Source organism: Pyrus communis, chromosome 2, assembly GCF_963583255.1.
Source record: "Pyrus communis chromosome 2, drPyrComm1.1, whole genome shotgun sequence".
Taxonomy (NCBI): Eukaryota; Viridiplantae; Streptophyta; class Magnoliopsida; order Rosales; family Rosaceae; genus Pyrus; species Pyrus communis.
This window is the reverse complement of record NC_084804.1, coordinates 18,107,781-18,122,866: the sequence shown is the minus strand read 5'-3', so window position 1 is coordinate 18,122,866 and position 15,086 is coordinate 18,107,781. Positions and strand designations below refer to the sequence as shown.

General features: G+C 37.6%; 1 protein-coding gene and 1 pseudogene across 1 annotated transcript; one reads left to right on the top strand and one right to left on the bottom strand.

Moving 5' to 3' along the window:
* The first annotated feature begins 3,833 nt into the window (after positions 1-3,833).
* On the top strand, positions 3,834-7,301 carry LOC137724889 (uncharacterized). The gene is made up of 10 exons (XM_068463541.1): positions 3,834-4,013; positions 4,557-4,621; positions 4,707-4,768; positions 4,878-5,873; positions 5,954-6,026; positions 6,152-6,271; positions 6,357-6,476; positions 6,527-6,655; positions 6,738-6,922; positions 7,016-7,301. The coding sequence occupies exons 1-10, from the start codon at positions 3,863-3,865 to the stop codon at positions 7,299-7,301; spliced, it is 2,187 nt and encodes a 728-aa protein (XP_068319642.1). The 5' UTR covers positions 3,834-3,862.
* Positions 7,022-12,694, bottom strand: LOC137724888 (proline iminopeptidase-like; annotated as a pseudogene).
* Positions 12,695-15,086: the final 2,392 nt, after the last annotated feature.

Below are 15,086 nucleotides of genomic sequence, written 5' to 3'. Positions count from 1 at the left end.
AAAAACTTATTCACAGAGTTGACTACGACTTAGAGCTTGCTAGCTAGCTCTCCAACTGAGACCAATTAAGTTTGGTCAAAGACTACTGCTTTGCTGGATGATACTTACGAGGTCCAGATGTGCACATAATAATTTACAACCAGCGTTGTATTTTAAAAGGTTTTTTTTTTTTTTTTTTCAAAACCATGGGAAACAAAACAAAAGAACTCTTGATTAAATAAGTAGTCTTTCATACGTGTGTGTATATGACTTTTATATTCGTATTGAGATGGAGACTTGAGGGCAACGGGGAAGCTGGGTCTAGTCAACATCAAAGTGGAGTAATACTTTGTCAAGTTAATCACGATGACATTTTCTTTTGTTTTTGGTTTAAAAAATTAATGTTACCAACTACTAGGAAGTTTAGCAGAATTATAGAAATATTTGTCATTCACTATTCAGAAATTACATTTTCTTTAGTTAAAATCGATAACAAAATTTAATATAAGACATAAATTTTAGTTAGACTGCAAAAACAAGACACATGTCTTCAACATTTTACACGAATCTCGTGCATTTCTTGAATGATAGCATATGGATGATTTACATTTTTTGATGCATATAAATTAAAGATATAAGAAATTGTAAGCGGTTGATTGTCCAAGTAGATAGGGGCTTCTTCTTTAACTCGATAAGTCCCAAATTCGAACATTTTCCATTCCTAAGCATAGTATTTAGAGTTAATTTCACTTGTAAAAAAAAAAATATATATATAAATATAAAAAATAAAAAAATAAAAACTATTAAGAAAAGATGGCAGTGAACCTTTTAGGTGAAATCCATTATATATTAAAATCATTATGATTACTCTGGATATTAATTAGTATAAACTTATCAAGATAATGAATTTATGAGTAATTTATATGCGATAAATATTTGATTAATCAACAGTACTTGGTTTAGCCTTCACAAATCTTCAATAATATTGTCATATGCCTGGATTGTACTTAGCATGCCTCCACAAAAGTCATACGAAATTGAAGAACAAAAATAACAGAAATTAACAACACCTTCACCTCATTTATCATTATGAAGGGCAAACATAAGAACATCTAAATTACATAAGAATATTTATCTTTTCCATTAGAAGTTAATCACATTACATATATGAGACTAATGTTAAAAATAAAATAAAAAATAAATAAAAAATCATATTTATGTATCACATTGACGTACAACATGATGTGACAAATGATACACTAACAAAATCTAACAGAATCCTACCATGTGGAAAATTTACACGAGATTCGAATTTCCTCCATATTTTTATGAGTAAGTACAACACGACACTCATTGTATGATCAGGGGATAAGCCTGGTGAAATGTTGATGTGCATAATCTCCCGCATTTGAGACCCCAAATTTTTTTCTTTCAACCCATTCGTCTATATAGCCCCCTTTCTTTGAAAAATCTGACTCGATCGTGATCACTCTTCCCCTCTATTATTTTCTACCTTGCAATTGCATGGGCCATGCATGTAATCAATATGCATGTATTCGTTATTTGCTTTCGAAATTTCTCCGACCAAGATAACATGTGTTTGGCATTCCACATGCGCTTAAGATTCAAATCATGGCAAAGCTTCGCGCATATATACCAAGCATTTAAAGGACTTTATATGCAAACTGTATTTTGACATCTTCCAAGTTTGAAGTGATTTTTAGAAGGGGTCTTAATTTTAATTTTCTTAATTATATTTTACTTTGTGTTTTAAAATCGTATCAACTTATATCTTTGAGTTGTATATGGGCTAAAGTGACGAGTGTGAGATTCATTTATGATTTAACGTGATGTAAAAGCACTCGTTATGGAGCTTCGGTTTCTCCTAAATCAATGCATTGTATACCCCAATAATAACCAATTACACAGCTTGGTCCAAATTGTGTAAATGTGGCTATACGTGCATCAACCTACATCTCTCTTGACTTACAATTCCTTCATTCTCACAAAACATTTGTCGCACTGAAGAAGGTGATAATTTTTAACAAGATACCGTAATGCAACTCGAACTTGGCACACAATTTGTGTACTTGTGTTGATACTGAAGAAAGATGAAGTCCAACCAGTGGCGGATTCAGGAAAAAATATTCGGAGGGTCACATGTAAAAATTCACAAATATTTCTTAGACATATAACCTTAAAAATTAAACTATGTTTCCATCATTTGTAATTTATACAACAAATAACAATACAAGTTACAATTATCCTCATTATCAATAGAAGAAAAAACATTGTTCTCGATATAAACCACTATGCTATCACTCAACTACAGATCTTCCATTCAATATCGCGATGGACTTTTCAAAATATTCATAGCGAAAAATGCTTTCTTCATCAAAGGCTGAAGCAATAGCAACAAGTATAACCAAAGCCAATGTAATTAGTAAATACACAAAACTTAACTCATTCAATATCTAGATAAAAACTTTCATCAATTTATCAACACAAATTGAAATGGAACTATAAAACATAAAGTCAAGCAACTAAAAAAACGTAGTGTATATTATTTGTTGAAATATAATTACAAAAAGGATGAATATTATTATTCATTATTATTCCTTCTACATAAAAAAGAGAGTAATTGCACTCATTGTGCTGACAGGATTCTAGACTCAATAGATTATGCCACGTATCAAAATAATACAAGACGTCGTTCACAAAATAGAAAAATAGGGTTTCAGGTTGTCCTCCTCGAATCGCACAAGGCCTCATACTCTGCAAGACTGCAACCCAGTAACTGACGGCGATCTCAATGAAACACAAGGGAAATCTTTTCCAAATTTTAGACTTTGGATTATGTTTTGGCTGATAAATTGCCCATTTTGTCAAATGTATGAAGGGCAATTCCAACCTTCAAAAGGGCAGCACTCAAGTTATCTATGGAAATTCACAAGAGTTCGGAGGGTCAGCTGACCCTCCTTGCCCCTTAATGCATCCATCCTTCAGTCCAACTATAAAACTAATTGTCAATATAGTGAATAGTTTAATTATTTATAAGTATATGCAAGGTACCTTCATTCATACTCTCAATACGTTGGCCCCCTCATGTGTGACAATTTTCAAGCTTAACACGTGCACACAAATTGACATAAAGCATGTGTAGCAGTTCGCTTTACACATGTGACAACCTACTTTGATATCATGAAAGAAGTTGAGATTTCACCATGAACCTAATTGGTAATATGGGAGTAGCTCAACTACTTATAAACACATACAAGATCCCGTCTTTTCCAAACAGACTCTTAACATATAATTAGTTGACATGAACTCTTAATTAGTGCACGTCATAAAATTACATTTCATCGTTCGAACTTGTAAATATTAGTATTCTCAAGATAAGTTTAATAATGTTAAGGTTATACTTTAATCATTGCAATTTAGTCTAAAGTTACACAATAATACAAGGTAAGGTTATGCTTTTTGGTTATGCGTAGATGCAATTGCATTACAAAATCATTGTTGGAATTAAAGAGTACAGTTACCTTTTGAAAAAAAAAAAAAAAAAAAAAAAAAAAAAAAAAAGATACAATAGTTTAACCATAAAGAAATGGGCTTGGGCCTCATACACAGTTGTGTCAAAACTGGCAAACCCGTTAAAAGATCCGATAGGTGGCGTCAGGAAGACCAAATGACGACACCACCCCTGAGAGACCGTTTCAGTGACCTTGTCCGAAAATCAGAATCTTTCCCCAACGGCTACTTACAGAGAGACAGCCAAATTTAAAACTTAACGACTCTTTCACTCTTCACTGACCAATCTCGCTTTCGCTGCCGCTCAAGCAACCGTACGCTCCTCTCTCGCTCTCTCCCTTGCTTCGCGGAAATGGAAGAAGAAACTCAGAGCGTGCAGATCGACTGCGTCCACGAAGGTGGGGACGAGTTTTACGAGAAGATTGAGGCGCCCAAGTTCGTTGATTTCACCGAACCCGACCCATACCGGCCCGACGACCGTTACTGGTTCTGCATGCGAGTCGGTTCGTTTCACTCTAACCCAGTAACCCATAAGTTTAATTTCTTCCCTTTATTTTCAGTAATCAGAAAAAGCTATTTTGCTTTCAAATTTTGAAGATTTTTTTAGATTTTTAAGCTTGAAGATGAACTTCGTGTTATTGATTGACTGGACTTCGTGCTATTGATTGACTGGTTAAGTGTGGATTTTAGCTTCTGATCTGTTTTGAATTTGATTTTTGCTCTGGTTTGTTTGACTTGGAGCTCTCTGTTTGGTTGCTGGGAAAATTGAGGGGGTAAATTACTAAATTAGGTGATGGGCTTTGAGGAAATGAACAAAATCAACTCAAAGATGATTAATTTGAATGGAGCACTATTGAGGGGATAAAGTATTAAATTAGGTGATGGGTTTTTAGAAAATGAACAAAATCAACGGAAAGATCATTAATTTGAGTTTAATACTTTGAGTGGTTGATCCAGTTGGCTTTGGTATTAAAAAAAAAAAAAAAAAAAAAACCCCTTTTTTGTTGTGGTAATGAATTTTGAGTATGTTGGGGTTTGTTTTGTAGGATGTGATCAGAAGCATGAAGAAGAACTAGATTCAGAAGCGATTTACAAGAACTTCGTTCTTCGGGTGAGTTTATAAGTTCCGGTTTTCGTTTGAAGTGGGATCACATTAGTTCACTTTATTGAGATGTGAAAGTATTTGGAGTTTGCAGGTTATGGCAGCAAGAAGTCCTAATGTGAAACTTAGAAAAGCACTGGCCAGAAAAGCACCAAGGTATACATGCAAAACCAAAGCTCTAAATGGCGTAAATTCCAATTCCTTTTCCTACTTCTGTGATTGGGCTTCTAACAATACGATTCTCCTTTTGTTTGCTATGTACTAGTTTGAAATGCCCACTGACAGCTCCCGCAAAATCTTCCAAGCCTAGAGTATCAAGGCTGGCCCTGATTTCTTCCTTCTCTCGTAAGATGGTCAATGCCGAAGATAAATCCAGAAAACCTCTTCATAAGATCTGTGCAACACCAAATGTTAAGGCAAAACAACCGTCTGCTGTGTCCAAGGCTCTCACTACTCCAAGGAATCGGAAGCTGGTCTCAAATCCAGATACATTTCGAAGTGTTAGGAACCCCAAACCAAAGAATGTTGTGGTGCCAAAGAATAGGGTGGCAGCCAAAGCTCTGGTCTTTCACTCTCCGAAGAAGCCTGTGAGAACCAAGGCTTCAACGGAGTGGGGTACTCCTATGGGAAAAATTTGTTCAGCCATGAAGAAACTTGAGATCACTAGCGGGAAGAAACATGGTTTGGAGTGTAACAAGCCATTGCCTTTAGATACTTCAAGAAAACAATTTAGAGGGCGAGAGGTCAAAAGCCGGGTTTTCAATTCTTTGCATTCTAATAATTGCAAGGGCCAGGAAGTTAAATCCATGAAAAGAAAAAATATGGAAAAAGACTTGAAACAGTGTTGTGATCCTCTGCCTCGTGAAGAGGTTGATGACAATGATTCCAGTGACATGGAAATTGATGAAAAATCAAGGAAAGGTACACTGGAAGGGTTCTCCATATCAGGCACTTGTAAGAGTGGTAGACTGAATGGTAAGAATCAAGTTGAAATCCTATCCGAGACATCGAAAGGCGATACTACCTCATTGTCAAGTTCTGAAGAGAGGGATTCGGAAGAGAATTACAATAAGGAAAGCGCCAATGATGGAAACGGTCATCAAGAGAAAACGAAGTTAAGATCAGAGAAGAGGAACACCCTTGAACATGTGGACGACGATGATGATAAAGAAAATGCTTTGGCCTCTGACAGCAAAGCGAATGACAATGAGGTCTTGGAGAGTGATGATAAGGAAAATAATACCGCTTCTGGTTATAACAGGTGTGGTTTACTTTTCATTTTTCTATAAATATTCTTTTTCTTAGAACTCCATTGTAATGAAATTTTGTCAATTGATGCAGAGAACTGAATATCAATGATCATTCCAAGAGGATAAATCTGGGGAAGCATGATGCTTCAAAAAACTCACAAGAGGTTGCTTCTATTAACCCCTTTTAAGATATAGGAGAAATGAGGATATCATATCTTCTAAGTGTTTATGTTCATTCAATTCTCCCTCATGGCTTTTAATTCCTGCTAACACTTGAACAATGATGCAGGTCAATCAAGCAGATAAGATTCAGAAAGAAAACTCCACATCTGTTGCCAGCAATGCTAAAGGGGTGAAGTATAGGAGACCAAAGCCTACAAATCCGAAGCCTTTTAGGTTTAGAACCGATGTATGTGAAACCTGTTGTGACCAGTTTCTTTGATTAGCAGTTATAGCGTTGATGCTTTATCTGATATGTTTTGGGTTCTTTTTAGGAAAGAGGGATGCTTAAGGATGCGACTTTGGAGAAAACAGTTCATGCACCGCTGAAGGAGATCACATTAGTCAGGACCCCAAGGGCAAAGTCAACAAGCAAACATCAGAAAGTGATACAGGTAAGTCCGTAGTTGAACTTTCAATCACTTCTATCTTGTCATGAGTATAGCTCCCGGCTTATGCATTCTTCGTTCCTGATCAGATAACTAAAGACTGCCTTGGAGAAAGTGAACATGAAAATGATACCCAGGGAAGCTGTGAAAAGAGATTAGACAGAAGAACACGACTTGAAGAAAATGTAAGTGAGGGAAGATGGAAATGGCATATTCTTGAAGGTTCATTGCATGGAGATCTGACCAAGCTCTTCTGGTATTATGCAGGGAATGAAAGGAGTTACTTGTTTGAAGACCCCAAAAGCAGACTCTGAACGAAAAGCATCTGTGGTGACTCCGCTAAGACATAAAGTTTCTACTTATGAAAATTCGAGCCCTGAAAGGGCACAAAAATCAGAGAAAGAAAGGGCGAAATCACCAATGGTGCAGCAGAAGTCTGTGAGACCGAGAGGGTCAGTACTAACTTCGTTTCCTCATTTATCATCTTTAATGACAAACAATGTATATTCATCAAAACATAATCATACTGGCATTTTCTTATGCAGGGTAGATTCAAGTAGGAAGAGAGCAATGGTTTCCTCCAAGACACCTTGTCAGCTTAGTGTAATAAAGGAAACTTCATCAACAAAGATAAGACCCAAGAAAGCAGTAGCACCCTGCAGTGCTTCTCCGGCAACCAAAGGTTCTGCTTCTGCCCCTTCCAGATCATTGTCAAGGGGACGAAGGCCTACAACCATTCCGAAAGAGCCACATTTTCACCATATCCACGTACCGAAGACCTGCGCTGGGCTGCACAAGGAAAATGACTTATTGGATGCTCAACAAAATTAAGCCTTGTGTTGTTGTGTGATGAATTGTTGTTTGTTCAATAACATCATTGAATTGTATTTGCTTGCTTTGCTTGAATGTATTCTGGTTGTGTTAGGGTTTTGGGAATTGTTTGTTCATGAGAGGATTGAATTGTATTCATTTGAAGGGCAGAGGCAATGTACTTGTCGTCAATGAAAAATGAGAGGATTGAATTGTATTTATTCATTTCAAAGAAACATGCAATATTTAGAGAGAGAATTGAAATCCTTTCCAATTTCCTAATTTGAAAATCAACATTTTCTATTCACTATTCATTGGCTCCCCTCTCAACGGCCCCCATCCAATTCCCCGCCTAGGGAACTAAGGGTTTCTGGGTTTTGGGTACCCGAATCCTGGGGGAATGCTACACAGTTTGATAGAACTGTCCAATACTTCCACGCAATTATGTGCGTTGAACTGGAACCGACTTGTTTGCAAACTGCTTCTTTGTGGATGTATGAACTCCTTGAGAACATGCATGCACGGTCTCTAACTGGAGTCTGCACCCAAACGGGAAGACCGTTGCTCATTCTCTGGTACGAATTTTTGTATGTCTTCCTATTGTCCTTTCTTTATGTGTTTTAGCGTCTCAGTTGCAGCCACAAGTTCTGCAGCTGTTCCTGGTTCATTAGCAGAATGTCCTGCATCTGGAATAACCTGTTAAGAGCAAAATAATTCAGTGATAATATATAGCAGAAAGATGGAAAGACTACTGCAATTAGGGTAAGTGCAATTAACGGTACACATGATGCAGGATGCTAGGCATCTTACACAGTTCATATACATTACAGTGGCTTTATTGGTAAACGATGTGACCTATACAATGAATGGCCAAGTGATGAACAAAAATCAATATGTTTGGTATATAAAGCCGTAACCATTTCACAGCAATGAATGGCCTACTTACCTTGAAATCAGCTTCTGGCCATGCTTTATGAAGATCCCAAGCTGACATCATGGGGCAACACATATCATATCTTCCCTGTAAAGTCAGTTGTTTAGTTCTTTCAACTCTAAATATATCAGATTCACAATGAAACTTCAAGGCACACATAAGCACATGTTTGAAGGAATGACTTTACTAGATGTGGAACTACTGTTAAACACATTTATCGTACTAGTGTAGAAAAGAAAGGATAAATCGTTTCAATTCGAGGATCCCTTTATTGTTTGCAAAGAGTTGAGTAAAAGAAAAATGAAAGCTTTCTGGTTATCTAAGGTTATAACTCTCTAATGACAAACCATATGTTCATGGGCAGTGGCGGATCCATAGTATGGAAGGGTGGGCAGCATCGAAATTTCTCCCTACTGGCCGGTTTTGCCCACCCAGCAGCTGGGGAAGGGCTTGGCAGCAGAGGCTGCTTCAGCCAAGGACCGAAGAAGAAAGCTTCAGTTCTTTATTTTTTAAAGGAATGTCTAAATTGTTTAGCACGGCAAAACTCTCTCCAAAGTATAAATGTGCTCTTTACATATAATTGATTATTTTGACAAGAAAACTTGAAGCATGTTACATGTATTTAGAGTCATAATTTGCAAGAAACCCTAAAGAATGTTATGTACACCCAAATTCAACCACTTCGTCAATCAAATTTTTCCATCTCAACTTCCTTCCTCCATCCGTTCAGCGCCACCATCGCTATGGTCCACCCACCAAGAAGACAACTTGGTCAAGAACACCACACCATGCATGTATTATATAACCTAAATCTCAAATTTCAAAGTTCAAAAAAAGCTTTGCTGTCTAAAATAACTTATGTGTTATACTTCGCCCACCCTGAACAAAACTTCTGAATCCACCACTGTTCACGGGTATTTTTATTCTTTTTTTAATTAAGATGTTGTTGGTGTTCACTGTCGAAATGAATGCATGGGAAAATTTACACGTGCAAAATTATAAAGTAAAGATCAAGATTTCATGCAATATCAAATCTCAGTTGCTACTTCTAGTACTCTATAACTAAGTGTTTTTCTAGAACAGAAAACTGTAAAATTACCAACAGAGTGGACAAGATGGCTACAACAAGGGAAGTAGAAAGAAAAAGAAAAACATAGAGACAATTTTCTCTTGAGGCATGATGCACACGCAACATACCCAAACTAAATGCATAAAATCGGACAGCAAGCAATGGGTCTATTTACTCCACTTTCCGTTTAAAATTTGAAACTATGTCTTAAATATGTTACTTATGAACTTCTAACTGCTATTGAAACAAAAAATCTGACATACGAACAACAGATGATACATCATTAGGCCTCCTAATATCAAGCGCAAATCCAAAGAGATTAACTGTTTTCTATTCCAATCAAAAGAGCATGCCCATGATGTTTTGAGGGGAAAAATTGCCTACCTGTACAATCGTAGCTTTTATATGCCTTATCTTATCAATGTGATAAAAGGAACCCATCCGAAGGGAAAAATCCTCTGTTCACAAAGTAATGATTTTCGATCCTTGCGAATGCCTGGATACAACAAAGAAAATACCATTGTCAATCAAAAGGGAATTTCAGTCATCAATGAATAAATCATGCAAGATTTTTTATAGTCAATCAGTAATTCAACCTACCAATGAAAACTCATCGTCCTCCCCTTTCTTGATGTTCTCATTATTTGGAAGAAGATGGGCAGTCATCATTTCCCACATGGTCCATGCTCTAGCAGCTGCATACTAAGATATGTGGAAAGAGTTAAGGGGAGCACCGATAGAACAAATCCAAACTCACATGACAAGATTAGAAAAGTAACACAAGGGAGGACCAGTCCAATTAGTGCACAAGAGGCTATTAACATTAGACTCACATGAATGTTCTCATTTAATGGCATTGACACTAGATACATAAGACCTGAGGTATGAACCATACCATTCAATAAGATGACCTTAAAAAGTTACTTAAGAAGTTAAGAAAGACAGCACATGCCTAAAGCCAGGCAAGTCTTACTTGTATTCCTGACAATCGGAGTTTAATCTCTTTTTGTACGCACCAACAAAACAGTCCCTTCCGTTTTCTGGAATAAGATCTCGAAATGGCTACCACGCTGGATTTTGAAATATCAGAAGCAATCAGCCGCTATAAAACTAATAGACATGCCAAAACCAAGCTCATATTATAGTATGCATGAGGTTATCAAGCATAGTTACCAGGAAAAAAGAACAAAAAAAAGAATCCTTCTTTGTTGATGATTTTTAAAACTAGGAATCATTTACAAGTTCTATCAACTTCTAACAACACTACATCAGAAATGCAAGCCTCGAACAAATTCTTTGTTAATAATATAAATTCCACAATTGCACTTTTTATTAGTTTGATAAAATTGTAAGAACAGTGCAGTAGTCATTCAATGCAAAAGGGTTTTGAAAAACTATGGACATGTACTTCAAAACACCTATCCTTATAAATTTACAAGAACTATCCGTAAGGTGGATAATATGATTTATGCCAACATAAAAGAATTGTAGCATACCGTCGGGGTATGTGGCAGCAGCACCACCCTCATAAAACCAATCAATCTCCTTCTTTCTTAAAAGGAAAATCCCTCTAAGAACAATTTCAGTAACCTGTAAAAGCACGACAAAAAAATAGAAAACTCCATCATATGGTAGAGAATTTCAAAGTGTAGATGACCTGTATGAATAGGTTTGGAATCCAAGCAAAAGAACTGATGGTAAATCAACAAAAACTATGAACCTTGTCAGTTTGTGATTGGCTATATGCAAGGGCAAGTGTACTCCCCCATGACCCACCAAAAACCTAGATGACAAAGTAAGAAAAGTCCTTGTATTTAGAATCGAAAATATGAAAGAAGCATGTTTTTCTTTACCGAGAGCTAGAAACGACCTCTTGACCTGCCATTCTGGAATTTCCAAGTGCTCCCTGAGCCTTTCAATGTCGCTAATGAGATCCCATTTCGTGTTTTCAACCAAGCAAGCATGTGGGGTACTTTCCCCCGCACCTCTCTAGCAATACCGAAATCATTTCAGATATCAAATGTAGGACGAACTAAAATGCGTCTAATAACTTATCATAAAGGTTGAAGTAGCAACCTGATCAAACAAAATGATCCGGTAAAACTCAGGATCAAAGAATCTTCGATTACTTGGTGAAGCTCCTCCTCCTGGACCCCCATGAAGAAAAACAACAGGCTGCAGGACAAGATTCAAAACATATTAAACCAAAAACCAGTATCAAAAATCCCAACCCAACACTGTTAATATGGTAATTTCATCACAAAGCTGAAGACAAAGTTACTGAAGTAAATAGTAATTGACAGCTGTCAAATGTTAGCTAGGAAAATTATCTTTGTAATTTACCTTTCTGTTAGTTTGTTACTTTTAGCTTTCCTATAAATACTCAGTTGTAACTTATCATTACTTAAATGAAATCATATCTCAATGAAAGCAGCCTTCTTCAGCAGAGCTCATTTCCAAGTCCTACAACTTTGAGAGGATTTAATAATCCCCGTTTTTTTAAAATTTGGAATCTCTAATAACTGAAGAATCATGTTGAAGATCAACATCAGCCCAATTGGTGTTTGGATTCTAGAAAACTCTAGCAAATACAGTAGCAAGCTTGGAAGGCAGAAGCTTCTAGAAGACTTTGTCCAGCTGCAAATGGAACTAGATTTTTCTAGTTCAAATCTGCATGTTAAGTCGGTGTGCATGCATATTAAGCTAGAAAGTTCTAGCAGCTTGCAATATTGTGTGGCTATTATGCAAAGCCTAGGGCGGTGGCAGTGTGTAAGTCGGCAAACCTCACACTATAAATATGTGAGGTGCTAAACTCGACAAATGATGTAAGAGAGAGCTAAGTAATCAAGAAAAAAGAGAAGAAGTAAGAATCAAGAGAGAGCTAAGTGAGAGTGAGAAGTAAGAGTAGTCTTGTGAAGAGTGTGAGTGGTCTGGAGTGTGTCTCTAGAAAGAGTGAGTGTCTTAACTTCTAAAGAGTGTCCTTGAGAGTTTGTGTGTTGTAATATTTTGTGTGTGTAATACAAGTAATTTGTTTACTTGTGTTGTCTCTCCAACACTTGTGTTAGAGTTCTGTACTCTAATTTTTTCTCAACAATTGGTATCAGAGCGGTACGATAAGGGACCGTCTCTAGTGAAGCTTCCAAGAATCATGAGAAGTTTAGTACTTTGCAAGATTGTTCACTAATCTTGTTTGGCTTATCTAAGTTCTGCTGACACGATGTCTGATCTTCAAGTTGTTGGAGCAATCAAGAAGTTGAACAACAAAAATTACAACACATGGACGACGTGTATGGAGTCTTACCTACAAGGTCAAGATCTTTGGGATGTCGTCGGCGGTAATGAAGTTACATAGCCAGAAGAAGACACCAACGGCACTTTGCGGAAAAGGAAGATTAAGGCAGGTAAGGCCATATTCGCCTTAAAAACCATAGTTGAAGAAGACATGTTAGAGCACACAAGGAAAGCCAAAACACCGAAAGAAGCGTGGGACACCTTCGCCACACTATTTTCAAAGAAGAACAATACAAGACTGTAGCTTCTCGAGAATGAGTTGTTATCAGTGGCCTAACGAGACATGACGATTGCCGAATATTTCCACAGGGTAAAGTTTATTTGCCGTGAAATTTCTAAGTTAGATCCTAGTGCTACCATTGTAGAATTCAGGATAAAAAGAATAATTATCCATGGGTTGAGACCTGAATACCGAGGCTTCGTTGCCGCTGAACAAGGATGGCCGACCGAACCATCACTTGTTGAATTTGAGAATTTGTTTGCCAATCAAGAAGTTTTGGCAAAGCAAATGGGAAGGGTCTCTTTAAGAGGTGAGGAGGAAGCACTCTACACCAATAAAAGTAAAGCCCGCTTTAAACAACGTGCTGGTGGTGGGTCTCAAAGAAATGGTGACAAGGCAAAAGGTCATCAAGGAGGAGGGAGTTCTTGGCTAGGCGGAGCTCCGAAGTATCATGGCAACCGTGGTCAGTCCCAGAATAATAAAAGGTTTGAGGGAAAATGTTACGATTGTGGAAAGAAAGGCCACATGGCGAAGGATTGCTAGTTCAAAAAGCCCGTAAAGAGTAACGTCACCAACTCAGAGAAGAAAAGTGAAGATGATTGGGATGCCGTAACGTCTCTAGCCTTGGAGGAAGAATGGGACGCAGAAGCATCTTCTTAGTGGTGCTAAAAAAACGAGTCATTGCCAGACTCCCAGAGAGTTTGAAAATAAGCTGCAGCAGAAGATGGGGGAGCAAACTATTCGAATCCAATCGAGACCAGATGAGTCTGAGGATTCACTTGATGGTGATGATATTGAGCAAGCAGTACATCAAAACCCTTGGCAATCTGGCATATATCAACAACCCGAAGAAGATAGACCTAGTGAAGTGGAAGTATCAACTCCATAATCACAACTAAGGAGGTCAACAAGAATCCGGAAGCCAAATCCTAAATACGCCAACGTAGCCACAGAAGAAGAAGCAGTTAAACCTGAGTGGCTCAAAGTTGGGAGAAAAGGTCATTGCGGTGGAGCTAAATCAAGCTTGGAATCTAGTGCCAAAGCGACGAGATGTGAAACCCATATTACGCAAATGGGTGTGCAAGAAAAAGCTCTGACATCAACTCGACATGGAGGAAAGAATGAGCTGGTGTTGAGAGGGAGTGTTGAAGATCAACACCAGCCCAATTAGTGTTTGGATTCTAGAAAACTCTGGCAAATACAGTAGCAAGCTTGGAAGGCAGAAGCTTCTAGAAGACTTTGTCCAGCTGCAAATGGAACTATATTTTTTCTAGTTCAAATACAATAGCAAGTTTATATGTTGTAATATTTTGTGTGTGTAATACAAGTAATTTGTTTACTTGTGTCGTCTCTTCAACACTTGTGTTAGAGTTGTGTACTGTAGTTTTTCCTCAACAAATCACACTATATAGTGAACAAATCAAATTGTATCTAATAAAAACTCTAACTTCGAACAACAAATGCAAAAACTAAGTCGTTTATTAGGACGAAGAATTGCAACTCACATGGCCGTCGGGATTTCCAGACAGCTTCCATTGTGTGGATGTCCAAAACCTTCAGAAACCCGGAACTGTCCGGCTCGATATCCGGGTACAGGTTCCGTTTCGACTGGGGAAATTCATTCTCCGATTCCATCGAATCGCTTGCCAGTTTCGGCTCGCTCTCAAAGCCCAGACTTTGCCCGCGCAAAACTGTTTTCGGGAATTCCTCTTCCCTGCATTCACAAACACGCCGCCAGTTTCCTGTCAATGTTGGAGTTAAAGAGAGTGAGGAGTGAGACACAGATATAGAGATACCAGTGAGGTTGTTGGAGGAGAAGGAGAGGGAGGAAGGTGAAGGAGTGGAGATGGCGGTGGGAGTGAGGTGGAGGGATGCGCAAGAAGAGGAATTGGCAGTTGACACCTTTCCCAAGGAGAAGGAAGTGAAAAATCGGATCATTTTCTTTGTAATTCTTATGCCGCGTTTGGTTATGTGGGATTAAAATGGAAGGGAATTGAAATAAAAACAAAATGGAATCTTAGGTTAAAAGAGGAGGGAAATAAAATTAGGATGGAGAGGAATCCAAAATTAAAACAGTCCATAATTTTATATTATCATTGTTGTTTCACTTGATCATATTTTGCTTTAGATTCTATATTATATGTTTTCTTTGCCATGTTGTTGCATTGCACCAATAATTAGGGTTAAGCATATGTTGGTTTGGTACAATTTCGTCCTTAAACTTACATGATGCAATTTGTTTGATTTGATTTGGATGAGATGATTTTCTAAAGCAACCGAATCAAACCAAAC